This window comes from Mus caroli, unplaced genomic scaffold (assembly GCF_978045245.1).
Source record: "Mus caroli unplaced genomic scaffold, Mus_caroli_1 scaffold_15, whole genome shotgun sequence".
Lineage (NCBI taxonomy): Eukaryota > Metazoa > Chordata > Mammalia > Rodentia > Muridae > Mus > Mus caroli.
Genome location: NW_028227270.1, coordinates 3,703,644 through 3,725,936, shown reverse-complemented (window position 1 = coordinate 3,725,936; position 22,293 = coordinate 3,703,644). Strand labels below are relative to the sequence as shown.

Below are 22,293 nucleotides of genomic sequence, written 5' to 3'. Positions count from 1 at the left end.
GTGTCAACTTAACTGGAGTTATCACAGAAAAAGGAGCCTCCCTTGAGGAAATGCCTCCATGAGATCCAGCTGTAAGGCATTTTCTCAATTAGTGATAAAGGGTGTGAAGGATCATTGTGGGTGGTGCCATTCCTAGGCTGGCAGTCGTGGGTTCTATAAGAGAGCAAGCTGAGCAAGCCAGGGGAGGCAAGCCAGTAAGTAACGCGCCTCCGTGGTCTCTGCATCAGCTGCTGCTCCCTGACCTGCTTGAGTTCCAGTCCTGACTTCCTTTGGTGATGAACAGCAGTGTGGAAGTGTAAGCAGAATAAACCCTTTCCTCTCCAACTTTCTTCTTGGCCATGTTGTTTTGTGCAAGAATAAAAACCCTGACTAAGACAATGCCTCTTGTACATTCCCAGAAACTTATAAAAGTCTTCCAATTCCTGCAAGTCATAGGAGAGTGAATGGTATGAGGACACATTTTTCTTGAGATGTCGTGACCAATGACAGTTTAGTCTTCTTTTTAACACAATGATGTCATAAGACTCACAAGTAGAGAATCTATTGGAGCCACGCACATAAAGAAATTGTTCCTCTCCTAATAGTTATCAATTAACATTTCCTCCTCAGTTAGCAATGGTACTTTGTGTCTACCCACCCCGTGGTGTCATTTTATCTAGAGTGAGCCTTAGTACGTTTTGTGCAGGATGTCATAACCATTGTCAGTTCATGTATGAAACAGCCATGTTGATTCTGCAATGTAATGTTTTGTTATAATCATCTTTTTTCTTCTGGGATAGTCACATAATAAGACCTAATAGTATATGGACAATACAGTTTTAATAATAATAGTATAAATATATAATAATTATAATGATGATAAATATTATATCGTTATATCGTAGCATCATATATATATATATATATATATATATATATATACATATGGAACGGTTTTGAAAGAAATTTGGGGATAGTTGAATATGATAAAAATATATGAAATTTGGGGGTAGTTGAATATGATAAAAATATATGAAATTTTCAAAGAATTAATATGAATCATAGGTCCAAAACAAAATTTAAAAAACAGCCAGTGCTCAATACAAAGTAGTTAGAAGCCAAGGAGTGCTTTGAGATTGTGCTTTTTGAAGAGTTCTAAATTTAAATGTGAGGAGTGATTTCATAAACTATTTCTACTCACTCAACCTTCATAAATTAAAGATTTTTTTCTTTTTCTGACAAATCTACATGTCATCATGAAGAAAGAGCACTGCAGCACAGACACACTTAACCGACAGAGAACTTTGCTGTACTCTGTCTTTGGATTAAAATGGAAATAAATACATGGGTCTCACATACGGGGTAAACAGATATTGGTGTTTATTAGACTGACTGTAAGTTCATTTCTTGCTTAAATGTCTGGTATATATTTCTATCCCATACCAAAGAGAGTGAATTAGAAGCTTAACTCTTTGTATCATAAGACTAGTATTCTAAGATTGATTTAAAAAGTCTATTTTCCAATCCACCAGCAAAGCAAATGATCACAAATATTAAACAAACTCCTATTGGAATGTAATAAATGATCTTTACCTCAGATATGACTGATTTACAATCTGATCATTGGAAACTCAGAAGTATTTTCTAAACAATTTAAGAGAAGACTGACATTTAATTGGCTTAAAAGTATTTTTAAACACTATTTGTTATCTTTTTGTTATTTATTCAATTACTATTTTTATTGGTTATTTTATTTAGTTTCAAAATTTATACCCCTTCCTAGTTTCCCCTTTGCAAAGCTCCTATCCCCTCCTCTTTCCGCTGCTTCTATGAGGGTGTTCCCTTACCCACCCACCACCCCTCCTGCCTCACAGCCCTAGCATTCCCCTATGCTGAGGCATAGAGCCTCCACTGCACCAAGGGCCTTACCTCTCATTGATGCCAGATAAGGCCATCCTTTGCTACACATGCAGCTGGAGCCATGTATACTCCTTGGTTGGTGGCCAATTATTATGTACATCATTTTATGGTAAGATATGTGCCATTCCATAAATGTTTCTTGAAAGCCAGAAACTGTATTGAGAAAGAGTGGAGTTTGAGATAGGCAGGAGGTATACACCAACTAGCCTGAAAATGGGGTGAGAAGGAGTTAGAACATAGACAGTTTAAGTGACACATTCATATGATCAATTTTATTTTAGGGGGAAAAGACCTTAGGTGATATTTATTGGGGAATGGCAAATGGAAGGCATTTAAATAACACATCTAGTTGAGAATCCAGTACACAGAAGCCAGCTAAAATCCCCCTGAGAATCATGAACACAGGAAATGTACTTTAAGCTGTAAGAGGTCATATTGGTACATCATTCAGAAGATACTTAGAAACTGCATTTCTTTTGTAAGCTATAGGAAAGACTTGTGTATAAAGACAGGTAGGAAGGAGAGAATTTAGTCAGCAGATGTTGATAAGTCAAGACCTTCATCAAGGATGATGGCAACAGAACCAGATGAAAAGCTGAATTTGAAAAGGATTATACTAGGAAGTAAAAGCATAGCTGGGCAGATGATCAAAAGCCAAGCTCTGCAAAGAGGATTGGGGGCGCAGTCCTAAAATTTGTACCTAATGGATGCAAAAACATTATCCTTTAATAAACAAAAATTTAAAAATCAGGTCAATTATTTTGAAATGGGTTGGGGATGTACAGCTCATAGTCTTAGACTACACAGCAGGGTCCTGGGTTTTCTCTCTACCACTGTGGTGGAACAAACTCACAAATTTGTTTAGTCTGATGAAGCAAAAGAAGTCAATGCACACATCCCTAGTCAGGGTGAAGGCATCTTGTCTAATGCTAGCATAAATGGAAGGAGAAATGTAGTGTGTTAAGGATTGAGCAAAATGTTTCTGCTAATACAGGAAAATGGGAAGAATCTATTATAATGTTGAAACCAAAGTCACGAGTGTTTTAAGGAAGAGGAAGAAACAGTTGAAATAGTAGAGTGCCCACATAAGAGAATACGAAGCAATATCAAGCCATTGGTACCACTAGTCAGCAGGACCATGTATGAGGAAGAATACAGCTATAGGTAAAGGGGTTTCTCTTAGTTGACTTTAGTGCAGATCTTTATACTGAGATAGGATTCGAACCTCTGTCTCACAAGCTTGTTTTAATAGATCACACATACTTTCACCTAAATCATCTGCTCATCTTGCTCTCAGTGGTAAAATTGCCAGTATGCAGGAAGAATTAAGTGCGTTTAAATATTGCATAAATTGGTCTTATTTTAAAGTCGAGCTAAGTTTTCCCTCATATTGGACATATAACTTTTCTTTTTTATTTACAAGAGTTAAACTAGAAATGATAGTGGATGCTCATGATCCCAGCACTTAAGGCTAATGAGTTAAGATCAGGAAATGCAAGGAGGAGGGTGAGGAGTTCAAGGCATCCCATGATACACAATTAATTCTAAGATAATATAGTCTCTCAATAAGGCATCATCTCTAAAACAGACCCACAGACAGACAGACAGACAACAAAACAAAATGTGAGAGAAACAAATCCAAAAGGACGAAAAGAAAGAAGAAAGGTGGACATAAAGATATCTTCTTGTTTCAATCACTTATATTTGCATCCCTTGTATAAGCCTGTGCTGATATTTTTTCCTTCTGCTGTTCCTGAACAATAAATTCGTTCCCTATGAGATATTAGAGCATCAGAAATAAATTCAGACCCAAACGAGGAATCTCTTTTGTGAAACTTACTAAAAGCACTTTTTTTTTTCTCAGTAGCAGTTTGAATATTCTCATTGATGATGGGAAAACCTGAGGACATATCAGATCAATATTCAGGTGTTGTTTTGGGAGACTTAAGCATATTCCCCCTGAGGATATTGAAAAGAGGACCCAGAGTTTAGAAAAGACACTATATTATTCTCATACAGTATGTACCACTTCATAGGGCAATTAAACTGAAATGTTTTAAATAAAAATTAAACTATGATTGTGAGGATTGACTGTGGTTATGAAAGGAAATTCAGTTAATAAATCACTCTTTGTGTTTTTATGAACATGATTTGATGCAAAAGAAAGAGCAAGTACTGACTGATCTCTCAAGCCTAATTTGTTATTTTCCAGATTTCAGTTTTTTCTAAATAAAATGCTCAAAACATTGATAGCATCTACTGATGTTAATTCATCCCTGAAGCAATATTACTTGTGAAACTACTGACAGTTCCCAGAAGTATTACACTGTAGTTATGAATGTATAAAAGATGTACCTAATTCACAGTAAGTCATCAAAAGAATTCATTGTGTGAGACTTCTATTTGTTTGCTTCTCTTTTTTATATTTTTATTAGGTATTTTCCTCAATTACATTTCCAATGCTATCCCAAAAGTCCCTCATACCCCCCCTACCCTACCCACCCACTCCCACTTTTTGGCCCTGGCGTTCCCCTGTACTGGGGCATATAAAGTTTGCATGTCCAATGGGCCTCTCTTTCCAGTGATGGCCGACTAGGCCATCTTTTGATACATATGCAGCTAGAGTCAAGAGCTCCAGGGTACTGGTTAGTTCATAATGTTGTTGCACCTATAGGGTTGCAGATCCCTTTAGTTCCTTGGATACTTTCTCTAGCTCCTCCATTGGGGGCCCTGTGACCCATCCAATAGCTGACTGTGAGCATCCACTTCTGTGTTTGCTAGACCCCGGCATAGTCTCACAAGAGACAGCTAAACCAGGGTCCTTTCAGCAAACTCTTGCTAGTGAATGCAATGGTGTCATCATTTGGAGACTGATTATGGGATGGATCCCTGGATATGGCAGTCTCTAGATGGTCCATCCTTTTGTCTCAGCTCCAAACTTTTTCTCTGTAACTCCTTCCATGGGTGTTTTGTTCCCAATTCTAAGAAGGGGCAAAGTGTCCACACTTTGGTCTTCGTTCTTCTTCAGTTTCATGTGTTTTGCAAATTGTATCTTATATCTCAGGTATACTAAGTTTCTGAGCTAATATCCACTTATCAGTGAGTACATATCATTTGAGTTCTTTTGTGATTGTGTTACCTCACTCAGGATGATGCCCTCCAGGTCCAATCATTTGCCTAGGAATTTCATAAATTCATTCTTTTTAATAGCTGAGTAGTATTCCATTGTGTAAATGTACCATAATTTCTCTATCCATTCCTCTGTTGAGGGGCATCTGGGTTCTTTCCAGCTTCTGGCTATTATAAATAAGGCTGCTATGAACATGGTGGAGCATGTGTCCTTCTTACCGGTTGGAACATCTTCTGGATATATGCCCAGGAGAGGTATTGCGGGATCCTCCGGTAGTACTATGTCCAATTTTCTGAGGAACCGCCCGACTGATTTCCAGAGTGGTTGTACAAGCTTGCAATCCCACCAACAATGGAGGAGTGTTCCTCTTTCTCCACATCCTCACCAGCATTGGAGCTATTCTCAAGCAGGAGTTGATCGGAGAGAATTATTGCATTATTTAGCTTCTAATATATAGAAAGGAAATAGGTGCCACTGACAGGGATTAAACCAATTTTTCTCGTGACAAATATTTACTTCATCAGATAAAACAGAGAAGAGAACCATTCATTCAGTGTTTAGGAATAACTTGTAAAAGCAAGCATTGTTAATAACCAACTATGGAATAACAAATCAATTTAAAGGTTTCGTTAGAGATGACTGTTTTTAGATTATATCAAAGAGAGAGGAAGTCATAAGGAGCAGTAGCAAAGGTCTTCAAGGAGAGGGAGCAATTGTTAGAGAGGAAAAGGGAATTGAATTTTATTGATTTACCATAGCCCTTAAAGGGTGGTAAGTAGGTAGAATGAACATAGTTGAGTTTGGAACTTTTCTTAATATTATGAATTTATCTTCACAATACCATTTCTTACTTTTAACTGGCTATGGGAGAAAATGAGCCCTATGAGGAAAGAAAATGTCTATAAAATAGTTTGTCAACATTATCATTATTAGTGATGATTCACTTGAAATAAAAGCACATTATATTGAGAACGGTTATATTTACTTGTATTGGTCTAATTTGATTCCTAGTACTAGGTAAAATCATTAGCTACATTTTGTTCTTTGCTTGGATTGCTAGCATTATTTTTTGTCTACTGGGTGTTCCTCCTTGACTGAAATTCCAGGGAAGCACTTTATCCCTTTCCTTGAATTGTTGAAGACTTAATGCAAGCACTGAGCAAATGGTGACACATAGTTATATAGAGAGTTCTGTGGAAAGATGAAGCCTTATTTAGGTTAACAAAAGAGATTACAGGGTACATGGAACACACAGAAATTTTCATTTTATTAGAGTCTTAGTCTTCTTTTTTCCATGTGACATGCTCTGGACTCTACACTTGGCATATATCATTATCAATCCTTGTTCAGAACAACTTTGAGGACTAAAGAACACTAGGATCCATGGAAGTTAAGTTCTTGCCCCAAATCATGCATCTAGTAGAGCTAGAATTTCTGGGGCAGTGTGGGTAGAAGTAGATAGATTTTATAACATCCCATATCAGAAATCACATAGGGAGCCTTCTGGTTCTTAGCCATCTAAGAAAATATCCCTTGTCTTCTTGTTTTCTATTGAACTTACTTCCTTATTCTGTTTCTATCAGATCTCTGCCTTATCTTACTTGCTTAAATGTCTGGTATATATTTCTATCCCATTCCAATGTATTTTTATTGCTTATTATTTTAGATATTGTCTACATGACAAGAGAAAATTAATACAGCAAAGGATATATTTTGAGCTCCGAAGAACTTCAATCCAGGAGTGACCAAGGAAAGAAAAGCAAATAGTACCAAGAGCAAAACTGAAACAGGAACCATATTGAAAGATATACATTTCATTGGGAAGTGTTAAAACTCAGGATTTGGAGAAAGGAGGGAGGAGCAGGCAGAGAGTAGAGAATGGTCAAGGAAGTGAATCTGTTTGTGTGTGCACACTTTTGCCCCAACCCATGGACCGCAGCTCACAAACTGAAGCCTTCAATTTTAAGACATGATTCTGGGTGTTTATGACACACCAGTGTGGGCTCATCATTTCTGATTTTCATCATTTATCAATGTTCCTGTGATGAGTGATGTTGATTGTGAGTTCTCTATTCATAGAGCAGGGCACAGAGTATATGAGAAATTCCGATATCTTCTGCTCAGTTTTGTTGTCAACATGAAGTTGCAATGAAAACTCATTATGACAAAAAAAAGACAACAGAAATAGAAATGCACATGAAAAACTAAAATTAATGGTCTGACTTGATTTGGATGAAGGTATAATGTTCACAGTTAGAGAAACTGATAGAATGGAAGATGTCTTATCTCTTGCATATGCATAATGGTGACACAGCAGGAAAAATGGTGGTATTGAAGATAGGAGAAGTCGACGCTGCGGTCCCAAGTGCCTTGGCAACTGTCAGCTGTTTTGAATCACTCGAGAGAGTCATTGATGAGTTTGATCCAGGGAGTTGCATTTTGGTTGGATTGTTTTAGCATGGCTCCAGAGAAACATTTATAATAGCTAGAAAAGTCATTGATAAATTCTAAGCAACTGATAACAAGTTTAGAGTTAAAAAGAAGGAAATCATTGTGTTCCCATTAGAAATGTGGAGAGCAAAGACTTAGGTAGAGAAGCCCATGGAAAAAAATTATCAGGAGTCCAGTTTTGAACAACATGAACATTGATGATGAAAATGACATATTATACTACAGTGCAGAAAGGGTAACTGTGGTTTCTAGAACTACCAGAATGAAATTAAGTTAAATAAAAGTTGAGTTACTTTATACATACTTTATAAATTTTATTTTCTTTTTTTAAAGATTTATTTATTTATTATATGTAAGTACACTATAGCTGTCTTCAGACACTCCAGAAGAGGGAGTCAGATCTCGTTACAGATGGTTGTGAGCCACCATGTGGTTGCTGGGATTTGAACTCCAGACCTTCGGAAGAGCAGTCGGGTGCTCTTACCCACTGAGCCATCTCACCAGCCGTATAAATTGTTTTTATACCTATTAAATGGAGTCAAAGATACTGTGAAGGGAAATTATAAGAGTTAATGGCCCTTTATATTAATACTGAGATAGATATAAGATGGCTTCAGTGTTGCTTGATAGAAGGTTATGGGATGACAACATAATCACTAACAATGCAAGGATGAAGCTCTTTTCATCTCTATTGACTAGAAGGAATGGCATTTTATGCCTTTTTTAAAAAAGAAAAATCCATTTCATTGACATAAGTAAAATAATGTCTGTATTTCAAAGTACACTCAAGACTGCTCCTTACAAAACTGAACATCTTTTGTAAGTAAGGAAGAGTAATCAGATAGTGATTGGTACAGTAACGTTGGCTCCAGTTTCTTGACTTTCTGCTCCTGTCATCTATCTAAGCAATTCATTTATTCTCTTGCATCCATTAAATCATATACATTTAGTACCTCAATTTTTCAGATAAGAAAATTGAGGGTTACAGTATGTATATAATTTACCATTACCAAACGAAGTTGGTATGGATTTTTGAGTGAAGACACCTGCAATGCTAATTGTATGAGGAAATTAATGAATAAAACATGTTTCTTCAAGATTTTTAAATTCCAAAAGACAATGATTATTATTTATTATGTATAAATATTGAAACATGGTTTTGATTTTCATATAATTACTTCAATTGTTAAAACATCAAAATACCTATTTGTAAGTATAAGAAGGTACTTTTATGTTAGGATCAATTAGACTTTGTGCCATATTGGATACAGCATTGGTTACCTAGTGGGGTTATCTAGTATAGCTGTGAAGTTTCTGCCTCTCAAAGCCCATATAAAGGTGCCCTCCAACAGCTATAATTAGTTTAAAAAATGCCCCATATTTATGGCCTCAATCCAATTGAGTGAAGGATTTTCTCAATGTGTACTCTTCTAAGATGACTCTAGCCACCTTGATAAAAACATCAACTCTGTACAATTGGCTCCTTTTGAACTTGACACACAAACAGACCATGATTAAACTAGTAATTTTCCCTTTTTTGTTTATCTCCAAGATCTCATACTAATATCACAATGTAATATAGCTTTAAAGGCCATATTAAGCACTTTCTTACTCTAAGAAGGAGGAATCCAGACACAGTTGCACCAAATCAAAGTACAACCAATATCCAGTAGCTCAGTGTGTGGCGTGTTGGAATCACAGTCTTCTGTGTTCCAAAGGGGCTTGGGGAACTCCAGCTCTGAAACCCACAAAATATGCAGCTTATCTTGTAGACTCTATTCAACTCTGTTCCACAGCAGGCGCTATGACCCCTGATTATCCAACAGTCCTGGGATCTTAAAACTCCTGGGCTCTGCACTGCAACTGAGGCTGTACCTTCCCCAGTAGCATCTCATGGGCATGTTTCAGGGACTCTGACTTTGTTCTTTGGTGGGAAGCCTAGCTTCCCTCCATTGTCCTTTCAATTTTTCAGCATTCATGGTATCAAACCTACTAACACCTGGAAGACTCATATATTACTGAATTCAGCTGCCAACTTGAGGTCCAGCCATAGCTGCCCTGGGCCATTGCTCTGTGCTTACTGAGGAAACACTCCCAGAAAGATTTTACTTTAAAGATGCTGGTTTCTTGTCAGTCACAGCACAGCTTTTAGTCCCAGACAACCAGCATCCACTCTCCAAGTAATAGGTACTTTTTTATTGTTAATTACACCTGATTCTTCAGCCCAAGCTGATCAGAAGTGACAAACTCTTAATTCAAAGTTATCACATGAATAGCCCCAATAGTCTTTGAGGGATTCTCATACCTCCCTACCAACCTTCACAGTTCAGGCTTTCATTTTTGGCCTTTATCTTTGCATACCTATCTTCCATGCTTCCACCAAACAGCACATTAAACTGTAAGCAGTCAATGGTTTCCAAGCCAAAACACTTCCACATTTCTCCCAAAACAACATGGTTCTGTCTTGTCACAAAATTTGCCCATTCTCTGATAACGATGTCTGTTCTACTTTCTACCACCGTGATAAAACACTGGCCAAAAACAATTCATGGGAGGCAATGGTTTATTTCATCTTGCAGCTTACAGTCCATCGTAAAGGATTATCAGAACCAGAACTCATATCAGGAAGTGAAGTAAACCTATTGAGGAAAGTTGGTTTCTGACTTGCTCCCCATGCCACGCTCAGCTTGGTTTCTTATGAAACCCAGGATCAACTCTGGAGGGACTGTGCCACCCAAAGTCAGCTTTGCTCTCCCCTATCCATCATTAATCAAGAAAGTGCCCCATATACTTGCCTCCAGGCCAGTGTGATGAGCGCATTTTCTCAGTTGAGTATTCCTCATCCCAGATGACAAGAAAACTAATCAGCACAAATGCAAAACAAATTATCCTGGTTAACTGAAACGTCTGCCAACTGTAAAAGTTAATGTTATTAGTGCCGTAAACTTGCCATAAGAAAATGCCTACCACTAGAAAACAGTGTCTTGTTTGTAGAGATTGTTTTGTGATTATAAAGTTGTTTTAGCTGACTAGTTAATTTTTCCTTCAATAAGAACATATATCCTTGACATCTATAAATAGTCTATTATTTAATGAGTTAATTGTGGTGCCAGTGGACTAAGAGAATCTTCACAGAAGTAACATTTTATTAATTTCTCATTAATATAAGCTTTGTACACTTGAAATAAAGCTCCCATTTATCTTCCAATTTTAAGGTTGAATATTATTTATGTTCCCTGTTGCTAGATAAAAATATAACAACAAGAACAATGTAAGGAGAAAGGTTTTATTTTGGTTCACAGTTTGAGAGCATTGTCTATCATGGTGAGAAAGTCATGGTGGCCTGGAGGCTGCTGATCACATTATATCTACACCCAGGATGCACAGGACAATGAATACTCAGTCTCCTTCCTCCTTTTCATTTGGTCCAGCATCTAGTCCAGGGAATGGTCACAGTGAGAATGTTTTTCCACCTCAATTAACCTATTATAAATAGTCCCTCAAAGCATGCCTAGAGTCTAAAATGACCTATATAATCCCTCAGTCATTTCTCATGGTCTTTCTAACACCTTAAGCCCTATTTACCCACTGAGAGTAAACTTCCAGGTTGGGGTAGAAAATTTCAAATTAGCAGTAGTAATCACATCCATTTTCAAAAGTGTCTGAAACTCAAAACTTATTTTGAAAGATAGTACAATATATTTTGCAAAGATGTTCAATGAAATGACATAAGGTTGAAATTTCCCTTCTCTGAGGAGAAGAGGGGATATTGTGGGAGGGGCTTTTAAGATGGGACTGGGAGTAGAGTAGGGTGAGGGGGGGCCTGTGATCAGGATCTAAAGTGAACAAATAAATAAATTAATGAAAAAAATGGTTCATGCTTCAAACTGGGAAGAGACTGACTATTTTCAATCTCAGTCCCAAGTTAGTCCTCCTTATTTAGATCAAAGGCAAACATAACATTTGGATTATGCAATCAAGTTTTGAATCTATACTTGACTAAATTTGTGTCTTAGAGATTATTATCAAGGAAATTCTTAGAATACTCTCTGTGCTATTCCTTAATCCTTTCTGTGATCACTAAATTGACATATAAAGTATTTCAAAGTGCCTACTAACAGTTGTAACAAAAACAAGGTTTTAAGGTAGAACTTGTATACTTGTATTTATTTTTTATTTTTTAAAATTCTACTTATATTTAGCTTCAATCATATAGGCTAATTATTTTTAGCTCCCTATTAGATTTTTTTTTACTTTTTACTTGCATAATGAATTGTGCCAATTAATTTTAGAACATTTATCATAAAAGCTTGCATTAGTAATATACTATTTTTTCTGCCTAATTAATATTCAGTTATTGAAAAAATGTTTGAAAACAACATTTGTTTGTTCTCTTCTACATTTTTCTATGGTTTCTAAATGGAAAATGGCCAACTACTTTCTACATCCTAAATTGCAACTAGTTCTTATTTCTTGTAGGTTTTATTGGGATTTAATCATGCTTATAATGATGGTTGGAAATTTGGTCATCATACCAGTTGGAATCACGTTCTTCACAGAGCAAACAACAACACCGTGGATTATTTTCAACGTGGCATCCGATACCGTTTTCCTGTTGGACTTAATCATGAATTTTAGGACTGGGACTGTTAATGAAGACAGCTCGGAAATCATCCTGGACCCTAAAGTAATCAAGATGAATTATTTAAAAAGCTGGTTTGTGGTGGACTTCATCTCATCGATCCCGGTGGATTATATCTTTCTCATTGTAGAGAAAGGGATGGACTCAGAAGTTTACAAGACAGCCAGAGCACTTCGTATCGTGAGGTTTACAAAAATTCTCAGTCTCTTGCGGTTATTACGCCTTTCAAGGTTAATCAGATACATACACCAGTGGGAAGAGGTAAGCTGCATGTTTTTCTGTCGTGATGTCACTCTATCATGGGATCTTTCATGATGACTATTTGAGTGTGTATGTTCTATGTTTAATGAACTGCATGAAATTTAAGAACAAATAATTTGCAGAGTTCTCCATTCTGATATTTAAGTGTTTTTTATATCTCTGAATCATTTGAGCCAACTGAGAATAATTATCATTCTAACTATTGACTATATTTTATGAAAATACACTTTAACTGATGTATTGTTCTTTTTTTTTTCTTTTTTTTTTTTTTTTTTGGTTTTTCGAGACAGGGTTTCTCTGTGTAGCCTTGGCTGTCCTGGAACTCACTTTGTAGACCAGGCTGGCCTCGAACTCAGAAATCCGCCTGCCTCTGCCTCCCGAGTGCTGGGATTAAAGGCGTGCGCCACCACGCCCGGCTTGATGTATTGTTATTCTAGTCACTGTGACTTTTCTTATGCCTTAGAAGATTCTGTTTAAGAAAATATGTCATATTTATCTTTGATAAAGATCTATAGGGTATTATTGGTAATCTACTATTTTATCATGTATAAAAGATGCTAAAATATGTTTCTAACAATATTGGAATTTCAGTGACTTTACGTTTGAGGAAAATATATTGTCCTCTTGGTTATCTCTAAATTCTATAAATTTAGATTTGAATTCAGCATACTAAATTTGTTCACTGTTTTGTTTCCTTACACTTATTAGATTTTCTCCCAATTAGTTCATTTCATAATAGTGAAAACACAGAATATGTAGGAAGGAAATAACTAACTAGAAAACACAAAGGAATCATTCCAGTGATTCTAGCCAGTCAGACCTCGTTGCTGCTGAATAGGGCATCTGCTGTTCTTAGACAGTGGGTGGAATGGTGAAAGAGCCCTGCCAACTCAAGTTTCCAAAGGCCGGAGTTAAATATACCACCATCAAGCAAATGAGTACCTCTTTCCACAGCTAGTATATTAACTTTTTTCTTTTCTTTTCTTCTTCCTTTTTTTGGCTTTTTTTTTCCTTTATAAGCACAGCGCTTTGTATTAATTATAAACTGGATTTGATTGTCTGCATAAGAATGAAAGTCAAAAGACCTCCAGAGTACTCAATGGAGCGCTAATGAAAGCACTCCACTGATTCTAGATTATTGGTTTACTCCTACAGAAATGCTGGTTCATATTTTATAGAAGCCGTAAAATGGAAGTTTTGTTTGCTTTCTGGGCAGCTGTAGGAATGTTTTTGTGGAGGCTTGTCAATGACATTTTGGTTCACAGGATTTTAGGAAATGACACACAGTAATAAAACCCTGCACACTACACTGATGAAAACCATAACATGGATCATTCTTAAAATATGAAATTGGAGTATACTAAAAAAATGAAGTCTACAGGAGAAACTGGATGCACTTGTAACCTTTCTGTATAGCGTGCCCACATAGAAATGAAAATTAATATTCGCTTCTCAAAGCCCTTTCACGAATCTCAAAATACCAGTCCAAGGTGATTTTTGCTAATACCCCCAATATTTATTGGGGGCCTTGACTTAATTGGTGAGCAGTTTTTGATCTGTTGTGCAAATGAGATCCCTGAATCTTCTCTACAAGCTGATGAGATCGAGTCTATTGTTGTTGTGTTAGAAACACGTTATGGTTCCTTACCAGGTGTAAGTGGCTGGCAAGAGGGTGTGGTGGTGGTGGTGGTGGTGGTGGTGGTGGTGGTATTCCTGTCTTGGCAATCTGACTCCAGAGCCATGTTGTTAACCTGTAAAACTGTGCAGTTCTCACTGTGACTTGTGCTTCTGTACACACTAAGCTCACTATTTGACAGCTTGTCTAAGGAGCTAAATGGTGATTTTCTTCCCGGAGCATGTGCTCATCGTGACATCGTTGAATCAGACAGTAACTCTTAAAGCAAGGCCACAATACCATTTTGACGAACAGTCAGTGAGAGAAAAGTCACGGATAGAGCTGCCCGGTCAATTAAAAATACAAGAGACAGTGTGACTATTTTTAATGGCTTTCAGCTTTAGCCCAGTTATCCCAGAGAATGGCAGCCGGATGAGCAGATGGCGTCCGATCAGATAAAGTGACAGAGCATGTGGTCAGAGAGGACACTCTTTAACACCGATATTTTCTGTTCCCGGCATGGTCACCAGTACCTAGATTTGCTCAGCATGACAGGATTTTTAAAGGTGCCCGTGATATCATTCAGAAACATCAGCTGTCTGACATCATCATTGTGAAATGCAATTTAATATGCACTTAGAGAGATTTGCTAACCGCACACATTCAGGGCAGTGTAGTGAGTTGGCAAGATCTTTCTTATAAATAAATGACCTTGGTAATAAATGAATCAGAAGCTCATTTAGCTGAAGAATGTTTTCTTGGTTATATGATACACCCATATAATAATATATATCATGAATGTTTAATGACTGCTAGCAATACTCTTGCTGAAGACTAAGAAATGAAATCACACTAGAGAATTTAATATAAATTCATCTATTCCACCTGCAAATTTAAAACATAATCTCTCCGTCTCCCTGTCTGTCTCTGTCTCTGTCTCTGTCTCTGCCACACACACACACACACACACACACACACACACACACACACACACCAAAACCAAAAGACAAACAAACAAAAGAACCCTTGAATGGCTCCCAAATTGGCATATCGCCACCTGACTTTTTAAAATGCCATCAGGATGCATTTACAAGTAGAAATACAAGTTAATCGTTAGAAGTAGCTGTATGAGCTGTTGGATTAAGACTGCAGAGGAAGATAAGAGTTCACCCACATGTCTTTGAGCTCTGAGCGTTTTAGTACCAGGCTGGCTCATGCTAAATTCAGCATACTTGGGGAAGTCGCGTGTGAAGTCTGGAAGCTGCCACTGTTCTAAATGAATCATTCGCAATGAAAGCAGCTGCCTGCTATAGGGAACAGTGTTCAGCTTTAGAGATGCAGTTTTTCCACCCACAGCCTGGATTAGTTCAACTAAAATACAAGATGTTCCGAAGCTAGATAAATTAGAGAAATCTTATGAATGAGATGCAGGAAGTTTAAAATTTACTCCCTATGGTCCAACAGTGCTACAGGTAAATGTGTAAAAGGAAACGTTTGGTGGGGATCATCAATTTATGAAATGTCCTGGGATTAATGTATAAAGGGTGAATTTACATTCTTAAGTCAATTTGTAAGTTCAATGATTTATGGTGTAAACACCAAGCTCATTGAAACTAGGTTAAATTTTTACATATGTTGTCTGGTGATATGAAAATCTGAAGAAATTTAGGTAAATTAGCCTAGAAATTTTTCCCTTAGTATAATCTTTCCATTGGGTATAAAATTTCAATAATTAGCATAACATAGACGGGTTCTTTTTATTTTTTTTGAAAACTCATTCTCTTAATTAAGTGACATCATTTTTCTCATTTCAAGGATGCCAGACCTCCAGGTCTGATCTATGTTTTATAATCTAATACAGGGAAAACAATTCTATATGACCCCCCAAAAAGACACATATGGTGAGGAAATCCTTGAAAATTAAATGGAGCATTATTAACAATTTGTGACGATCACAAACCTCTAAAGAGATAAAGACCAGATTAAAAGCTTAGCAAACTGGGGATTATTCACTGTATAAAAGTAAAGGGTTCTCAAAACCTCAAGTGACCTGTCTGTTGACCTCAGTCTTTTTGTCAAAGGGAGATGGCCCTTGAACCTTTTTACAGTCTTATACAATATTAGTTGAAAGTATAAACATCACCTTGATTATGGTTACTATGTAGTGTGACTGCAATCCCAGAGCTACTTGGGATATTAAGACAGGAGGATACCATGAGTCACAGGCCAGCCTTAGCAGTGTAGTAAAACCCCAACATAGAAATAACTGAATGACAAATAACATTTCATGAAAAATATTTTCTCTTGTAGGGTGTTCTTCAATTGTAGGCTTAAGTGTCCCAACTAAGCTGGGCATTCCTTCATGAGTGATGTGAAAGATGTAGTTCAATACATGATTATTTAGCAACCACGACTCTCTGGTATACGTCACATTTTATTTATTCCTCATTTCCTATCTCCCCTGCTTCTCTAGTGTGGATTTTGGGCATATTACAATGAAGTAAATTCACTCTGAGGCAGGAAGGAAGGCTTGTAGCTACGAACAGTTTAGGTAGAGCAGTTGCAGAAGGATAAATTTAGCATGTTATGATGTTTTTCTACTAGTCAATACTAGATTGTGGTGTTGGATCACATAGAGAGATTTATCTACAAATTATGAACAGTAGCACAGAATGGTTAATAAGACTTAGTCTTATAGGGAACTAAGGCAAAATTTGATTTCGAATTTTGTTTAATTTTAGCATGTTATTTGGTACCAATTAAAACCTAACTCTTGCTATAAATTATCTGCCTGTTAAACATTTCAATATATTTTAAGCACTTCTGTTTTTAGAAAACACATAAAACTACAAGTCTTGTCATAAGCAAATGAAATGTTGGCCTAGATTTTCCTCAGCCTAGAACATAGAGAGACTTGCTATTACCCGTCATGTCCAATCTGCTTTCACTCTTGTGCCTTCAAGGCTCTTCAGCACACTGACTCAAGTCACCATTGTTGCTTATTGTTTGCTAACATTTGCTTAATTTTAGTTTTACTATATTTGAAAGTAATGTTTTTTCCCACTGCTATAATTTTTCAGGTGGAACACTTCAAATTGAAAAATCGCTCCCCATCTGCCCTTTAAAAATCAATTCAAAGTTATAGAATGTATTCTACCTGTATGTGCTCAGTTATAACAGCCAATACTGGATTATATACTGGCTCTGAATACTTTAATTCAGGATAAATAGTTATGTGTGCTGTCTGTGTCTTTTCTTGGCATGGGTATGTAGATGGAACAGTGCCTGTTCATTTTACCCTTGAGTCTCCTTGTGTACTCGAAAAGGATTCTAAGCATGAGATATCACTCACTGAGCACACTGTTTCATACATGGTAATCTAAGAGCTAAATCCACTAAGTATATGAAGAATATTCACTTTTTACTTTGAATCATTTTTTCCAGTTGTGTTAACTTAATAACTGGTAATGCACAGAAACACAAAGCAGATGTGGCTTTGTAGGCAAAGCAGACCAGTGGGTGCATAATAATAGGTGATACGCTAAGTAGTGACCTGAAAGAGGAAGTGAACAATTTCCACTGTACCCGAAGAAACTTGCAAGATGCTTGAACTGTTTATGAAGCTGGAGTCTGGAACATTAAACTGAACTAGAGGCTCGTGAGTATAGCATCACACTGGACATACAATGCATAGGGTGCCTAGGAGAGCAATTGTGTATCTCCAGAGTAGGCTTGAAAGCACAGACTGGAATTCATGTTAATATTGAGCTAGGTAAGGTATTGTTGAGACATTTTATGCAGGACATGTAACATCGTATTTTTTGACAGAGTTCAGGAGATTGGAGGCTGCTTAGTAGAGAGCCAATGCTCTTAGTAAAGAGAGAGCTTTGGCCCTGGCTCAGTGCTGTGTGTGCAGGACTCAATTTTGAATAGCTAAAGGACACCTATTAGCGAAATATTCCTATCTTTAAAATACGTGTAATTATGACTATTTTATGAAAAGTCTAAGAAATATGTTTTTAGTGTTTTAATATTAAATGCCAGTTGTGTTTATAATTTCTATTTTTAGGAGTTAGTTATAGTATGTTACAAATTATTGTATTTGATTGTATATGCTAAATGTCTTTTCCCATTTAAGGGAAAGGCATATATGTGACTTTTTATGCCTACAAACAACAGCATATTTAGGGTTAAATAATGTGAGTTGTGAATTGTTTTTAATTTTAAGTTTGATTTATGTTTACAACATTCATACGTATAAGATTAATAGTTACATAATTTTCTGGCTAGTGTATCCTCTCATGCAGGCATTTTCACTTATATAGGAGAGTCTCCATTTTCTGCGGCAAGTATTTATTCTGCTAAAGACCACTAGGTGTCCCCTAACTGTTATGTTATTTCGGGGTTCTAGATTCTAAAATCATAAAACTCTCTCTCCTGAAATTGCTTATTTACACTATTTGAATCACTGAACTGATTGCTTGATACAGTTCTAGAAGACAACAATATTCAAGTATTTACTCGTGCAACACTTTTTTGAGGTTAATCAAAGAACATTAAGTTATTTCTTTGTGTGCTTATTTGTATTTTGAGAGAACTGGTTTCAGTATCAAACGATATATGTTGGTTGAGCATGTTGATAGATATCCTGAAAATTCTAAATTAGGATTTTATGAGTGTTATTTTGGAAAATATACTGGATCAAGATGATTAGTAGATAAACAAGTGACATGTTGGTTTTCATATTCGGGTGTTGGAATTAGGATACCTTTCTTAGCAGACATGACACACGCCTTTAATCCCAGTACTCCAGAGGTAGAGGCAGGCAGATTTCTGAGTTCATCACAGGAATGCATACATTTCCAAAGCGTAAAGAAAAATTGATCATAATAATGGCCAACCACAATGATGCATCTCTAAATCAGTGTCTGTACCTGATGCTCAGTGAACATTGAGTAAGACAGAATCAAACAACTATAAGAACCAGACGCTCTGAACATTTACTCTGAGACAGTGTCTTCTATATATGACAGGGAAATACTACCAATCTCACCAATATGGTTCCCTAATTTAACACAATGTAATGTTTGACATCAAGTTTTTGAGGTAGGATTAACTAATCTGTCAAGCAAAGCTGGTTCGAATCTGTGATGGGTTTGACCAACTCCTTGTGACTCTGCTTTATTATTTTTTTTAAGAAAATGGCATATAATATTGTTTTCAAGAAACTTAGGTTCATGTAGTCTTGGTAAGCAAAGATGTGGCTGGAAAGGCAAACTGGTTTTGAAAGTCCAATTAAGTACTTTATATGGAAAGTAGTAGAACAGTATTGAAGATCTTAGACACCAGCATGCAGCATGACTAAACACAAATGTGCTTATTTATTAGTATAGTCTGCTTTTCACTGGGACTTGGGAACTGCTGATAATGAAAGATGGCTAGAAAGTGAACCCTCAGGATCTGCCAGTCTCCTCCTTTCCAGTATGTTCCATCACATCCAGTGTCTATGTGAGTGTTAGGTTTTGAAATCAAATCCCTATGTGAACACAGCAAACACTTTACTAATTGAGCTCTCTCCATGGAATCCAAAGTCAGTCTCTCTCTCTCTCTCTCTCTCTCTCTCTCTCTCTCTCTTTTTCTTTCTTTCTCTCTCTCCCTCCCTCCCTCCCCCCTCTTTCTTTCTTTCTTTCTTTCTTTCTTTCTTTCTTTCTTTCTTTCTTTCTTTCTTTCTTTCTTTCTTTCTTTCCTTCCTTCCTTCCTTCCTTCCTTCCTTCCTTCCTTCTCTCTTTCTCTCCTTCTTTTTTTCTATTATTATTTTTTTTAGATGACCCAAAGTCTTAATGAGTAGTTACACTATCACTTTCTTTGCTTCAATAATATGCAAGCAGTATGAGATAGAGGCAGGTAAGATTAACTGCCACCACTAGGTAGCACTTGCCATAATTTAAACACGAGATGACTTATAAGAGTGTCAATGGTAGTCTATGATGTAATCTCTTTTTCCAAGCTGATGGGCATTCCTGAGGGTGTTATGGGAACTGTCCATTATACTTCATGACCCCCTTAGGGCTGCTTTCTGGACATAGGAATTATAAGCCAGTCTTTCTCTATTATAATTTTGTAAGTGAACTTAATATTAGTCGGACTATAAATAACAAAATTAAGAGAAACACTAATTTCCAAGCTTAAAAACACCAGATTTTATGGGCGTTTAATAATTCATTAATTGTGGATGAGCAGTTGCATAATTTAATTTCCTAGATTCTGCTTTAAGATCTCTGCCCAATCAAATGGAGAACAATGTTATGAATATATGATATAATTAGAATAATTCTTTCACAAAGGACATTTATTACACTTGAAATCTTGAGAACACTTTAAAGGTAAGCATTAAATCACCACACCATAAGTATGGATCACAATATTTTCATTATCTTTTGAGTGCATTTCTTTTAGTTGAACTTCAGTTTTTCAAGCAATTTAAACTTGGAAAGTACTTATAATCAAAGACTTATTCTTTAATAATCATTTTGTACTACCATCATATCTTTAATCATCTTTAAAGGTTATGCTTTATTCCAGTAGACATAAATTTATTTTATAGTATTCTCTACTGAGGTAAATATGCTTTCTGGTATTATTGGTTTGAATGTTCTACAGTGGACAATTGTGTCTATGTCACGTGATAATGTTTGTTGCTACGTCTGTAGTTAAAGTGCTTTACAACCTTATTGTTTTTTATGATTTTTTTTTTACATTGGCAGTTCTTGAGAGATGGTTCCAAATACACTCAAATATAGATTGCGCTGCTCAGTTTCCTTTAGTCTATGTGGTTTTCACACAATTTTCTTTGTGTTGGTGCTGTTAGTTTCATGTAGGTTTGCTATGCCTTCCTAAAAGAAGTGGCTCCAGTATTGATATCACAAGACATCCATTATAGCTTGCTAATGATCAACTGGCTTGTCTTTTTACATATTTGACTTCCAGCCTTTTCCTTTAAATTAACTATCTTATAGACAGCATGTAATTGAGTCATACTTTAAAGCTCTTCTATTTTGCTGTTTTCTTACTTGCTTTTAATTTAACTTAATAATGTTCAGGATTCTCTTTCATATTCACCATTGCCATAATAGCTATGTCTCTTTACCCCAACCCTTACTCCAGGATTTAAGTGTCCATCTCTGTTTTTATCAAGTCTACCTATCTACTTGAAAACATTGTTGCAATAGTTTAGATATCATATACAGAAACTAACAGTGTATTTCTTTGGTTGTCCTCTGGCTACTGTGCTACATTGTTTTATTTTTACTTTATATATTCTTCAATTAGAGAGTTATTTTTCTTTGTTTTTTTTTACATGCATCTTATAACATTAAAATATGCATTTTATATTTAGGATTTCCATGTGTTTTAATTATCTGTGTAGATCCAAATTTTCATTTGGTTCCTTTTTCCCCTATCCTAATTCTCTCTCCCTCTCCCCCCTCTCTTCCTCTTCCTCTCTGTCTCTCTGTCTCTTTGTCTGTCTCTGTCTCTCTCTCTTGTCTCCCAGTCTCTCTATATCTCCCTCTCCCTCCCCTACTACATCTTCTTCTCTCTATTTCTTACTTTTTTTCAACACAGTTTTGTATCTCTTTCTCTATATAGAACCTCTTTATTGATCGATTTATCTTTCTGTGTGTCAAACTTTTCCCTCACAGATGTGAACCACCATACTTTTCTTATCTCTACAGCTCACTGCTCAATCCAGCTTGACAGCTGAGCTCTGCTTTCTTTTAGTTGACGGCCTTAATCTGCCAATTCTCTCTAGCAGGACTCTTGTACAAAATCAGATGATTTTCATTCAATGATGCATGTAAGCCTAAAACGTGAGTGTGTTATGTGTTTTGCTGGATTTCGTAATTAAGGGGTAAATCTGCTTCCTGTTACAACAACACTCTCAGAAATAGAATGCTCCACATTGTTTCAAAATGGAGAATCCTATTTCAGGGTTGATTATGATATAATTTCAAGAAAGGCCATGGTAATTTTTATGATTTACATTGTCTAATAACAATTCATAAGGTACAGCATGTTTTGAGCAGAGCAAAACTAACATATGACATAAGTTGTTTTAGGCAGTTATCTTTATATCAACAGATCAGGCAAAGCCAAGGAAAAATATTAATCACTGGAAACTTTATTAAAGAAAAAAATCCTGAAGTTCATTAAACTGACCCTGTGTGCTTAAAATCATGCTTCACAAGCTGTGGCTAAAGTTCAAATGATAACCATTTATGATTTCAGAACTCCAGT

General features: G+C 36.3%; 1 protein-coding gene across 1 annotated transcript in view; it reads left to right on the top strand.

Annotated features, from left to right (window-relative positions):
• Positions 1–22,293, top strand: part of Hcn1 (hyperpolarization activated cyclic nucleotide gated potassium channel 1) — a 369,238-nt gene that overhangs the window by 38,414 nt on the left and 308,531 nt on the right. Inside the window, exon 2 of the mRNA XM_021180688.3 lies at positions 11,960–12,383. Within this exon, the coding sequence (XP_021036347.1) occupies positions 11,960–12,383 (424 nt within the window). The remainder of the gene's footprint in view (positions 1–11,959; positions 12,384–22,293) is intronic.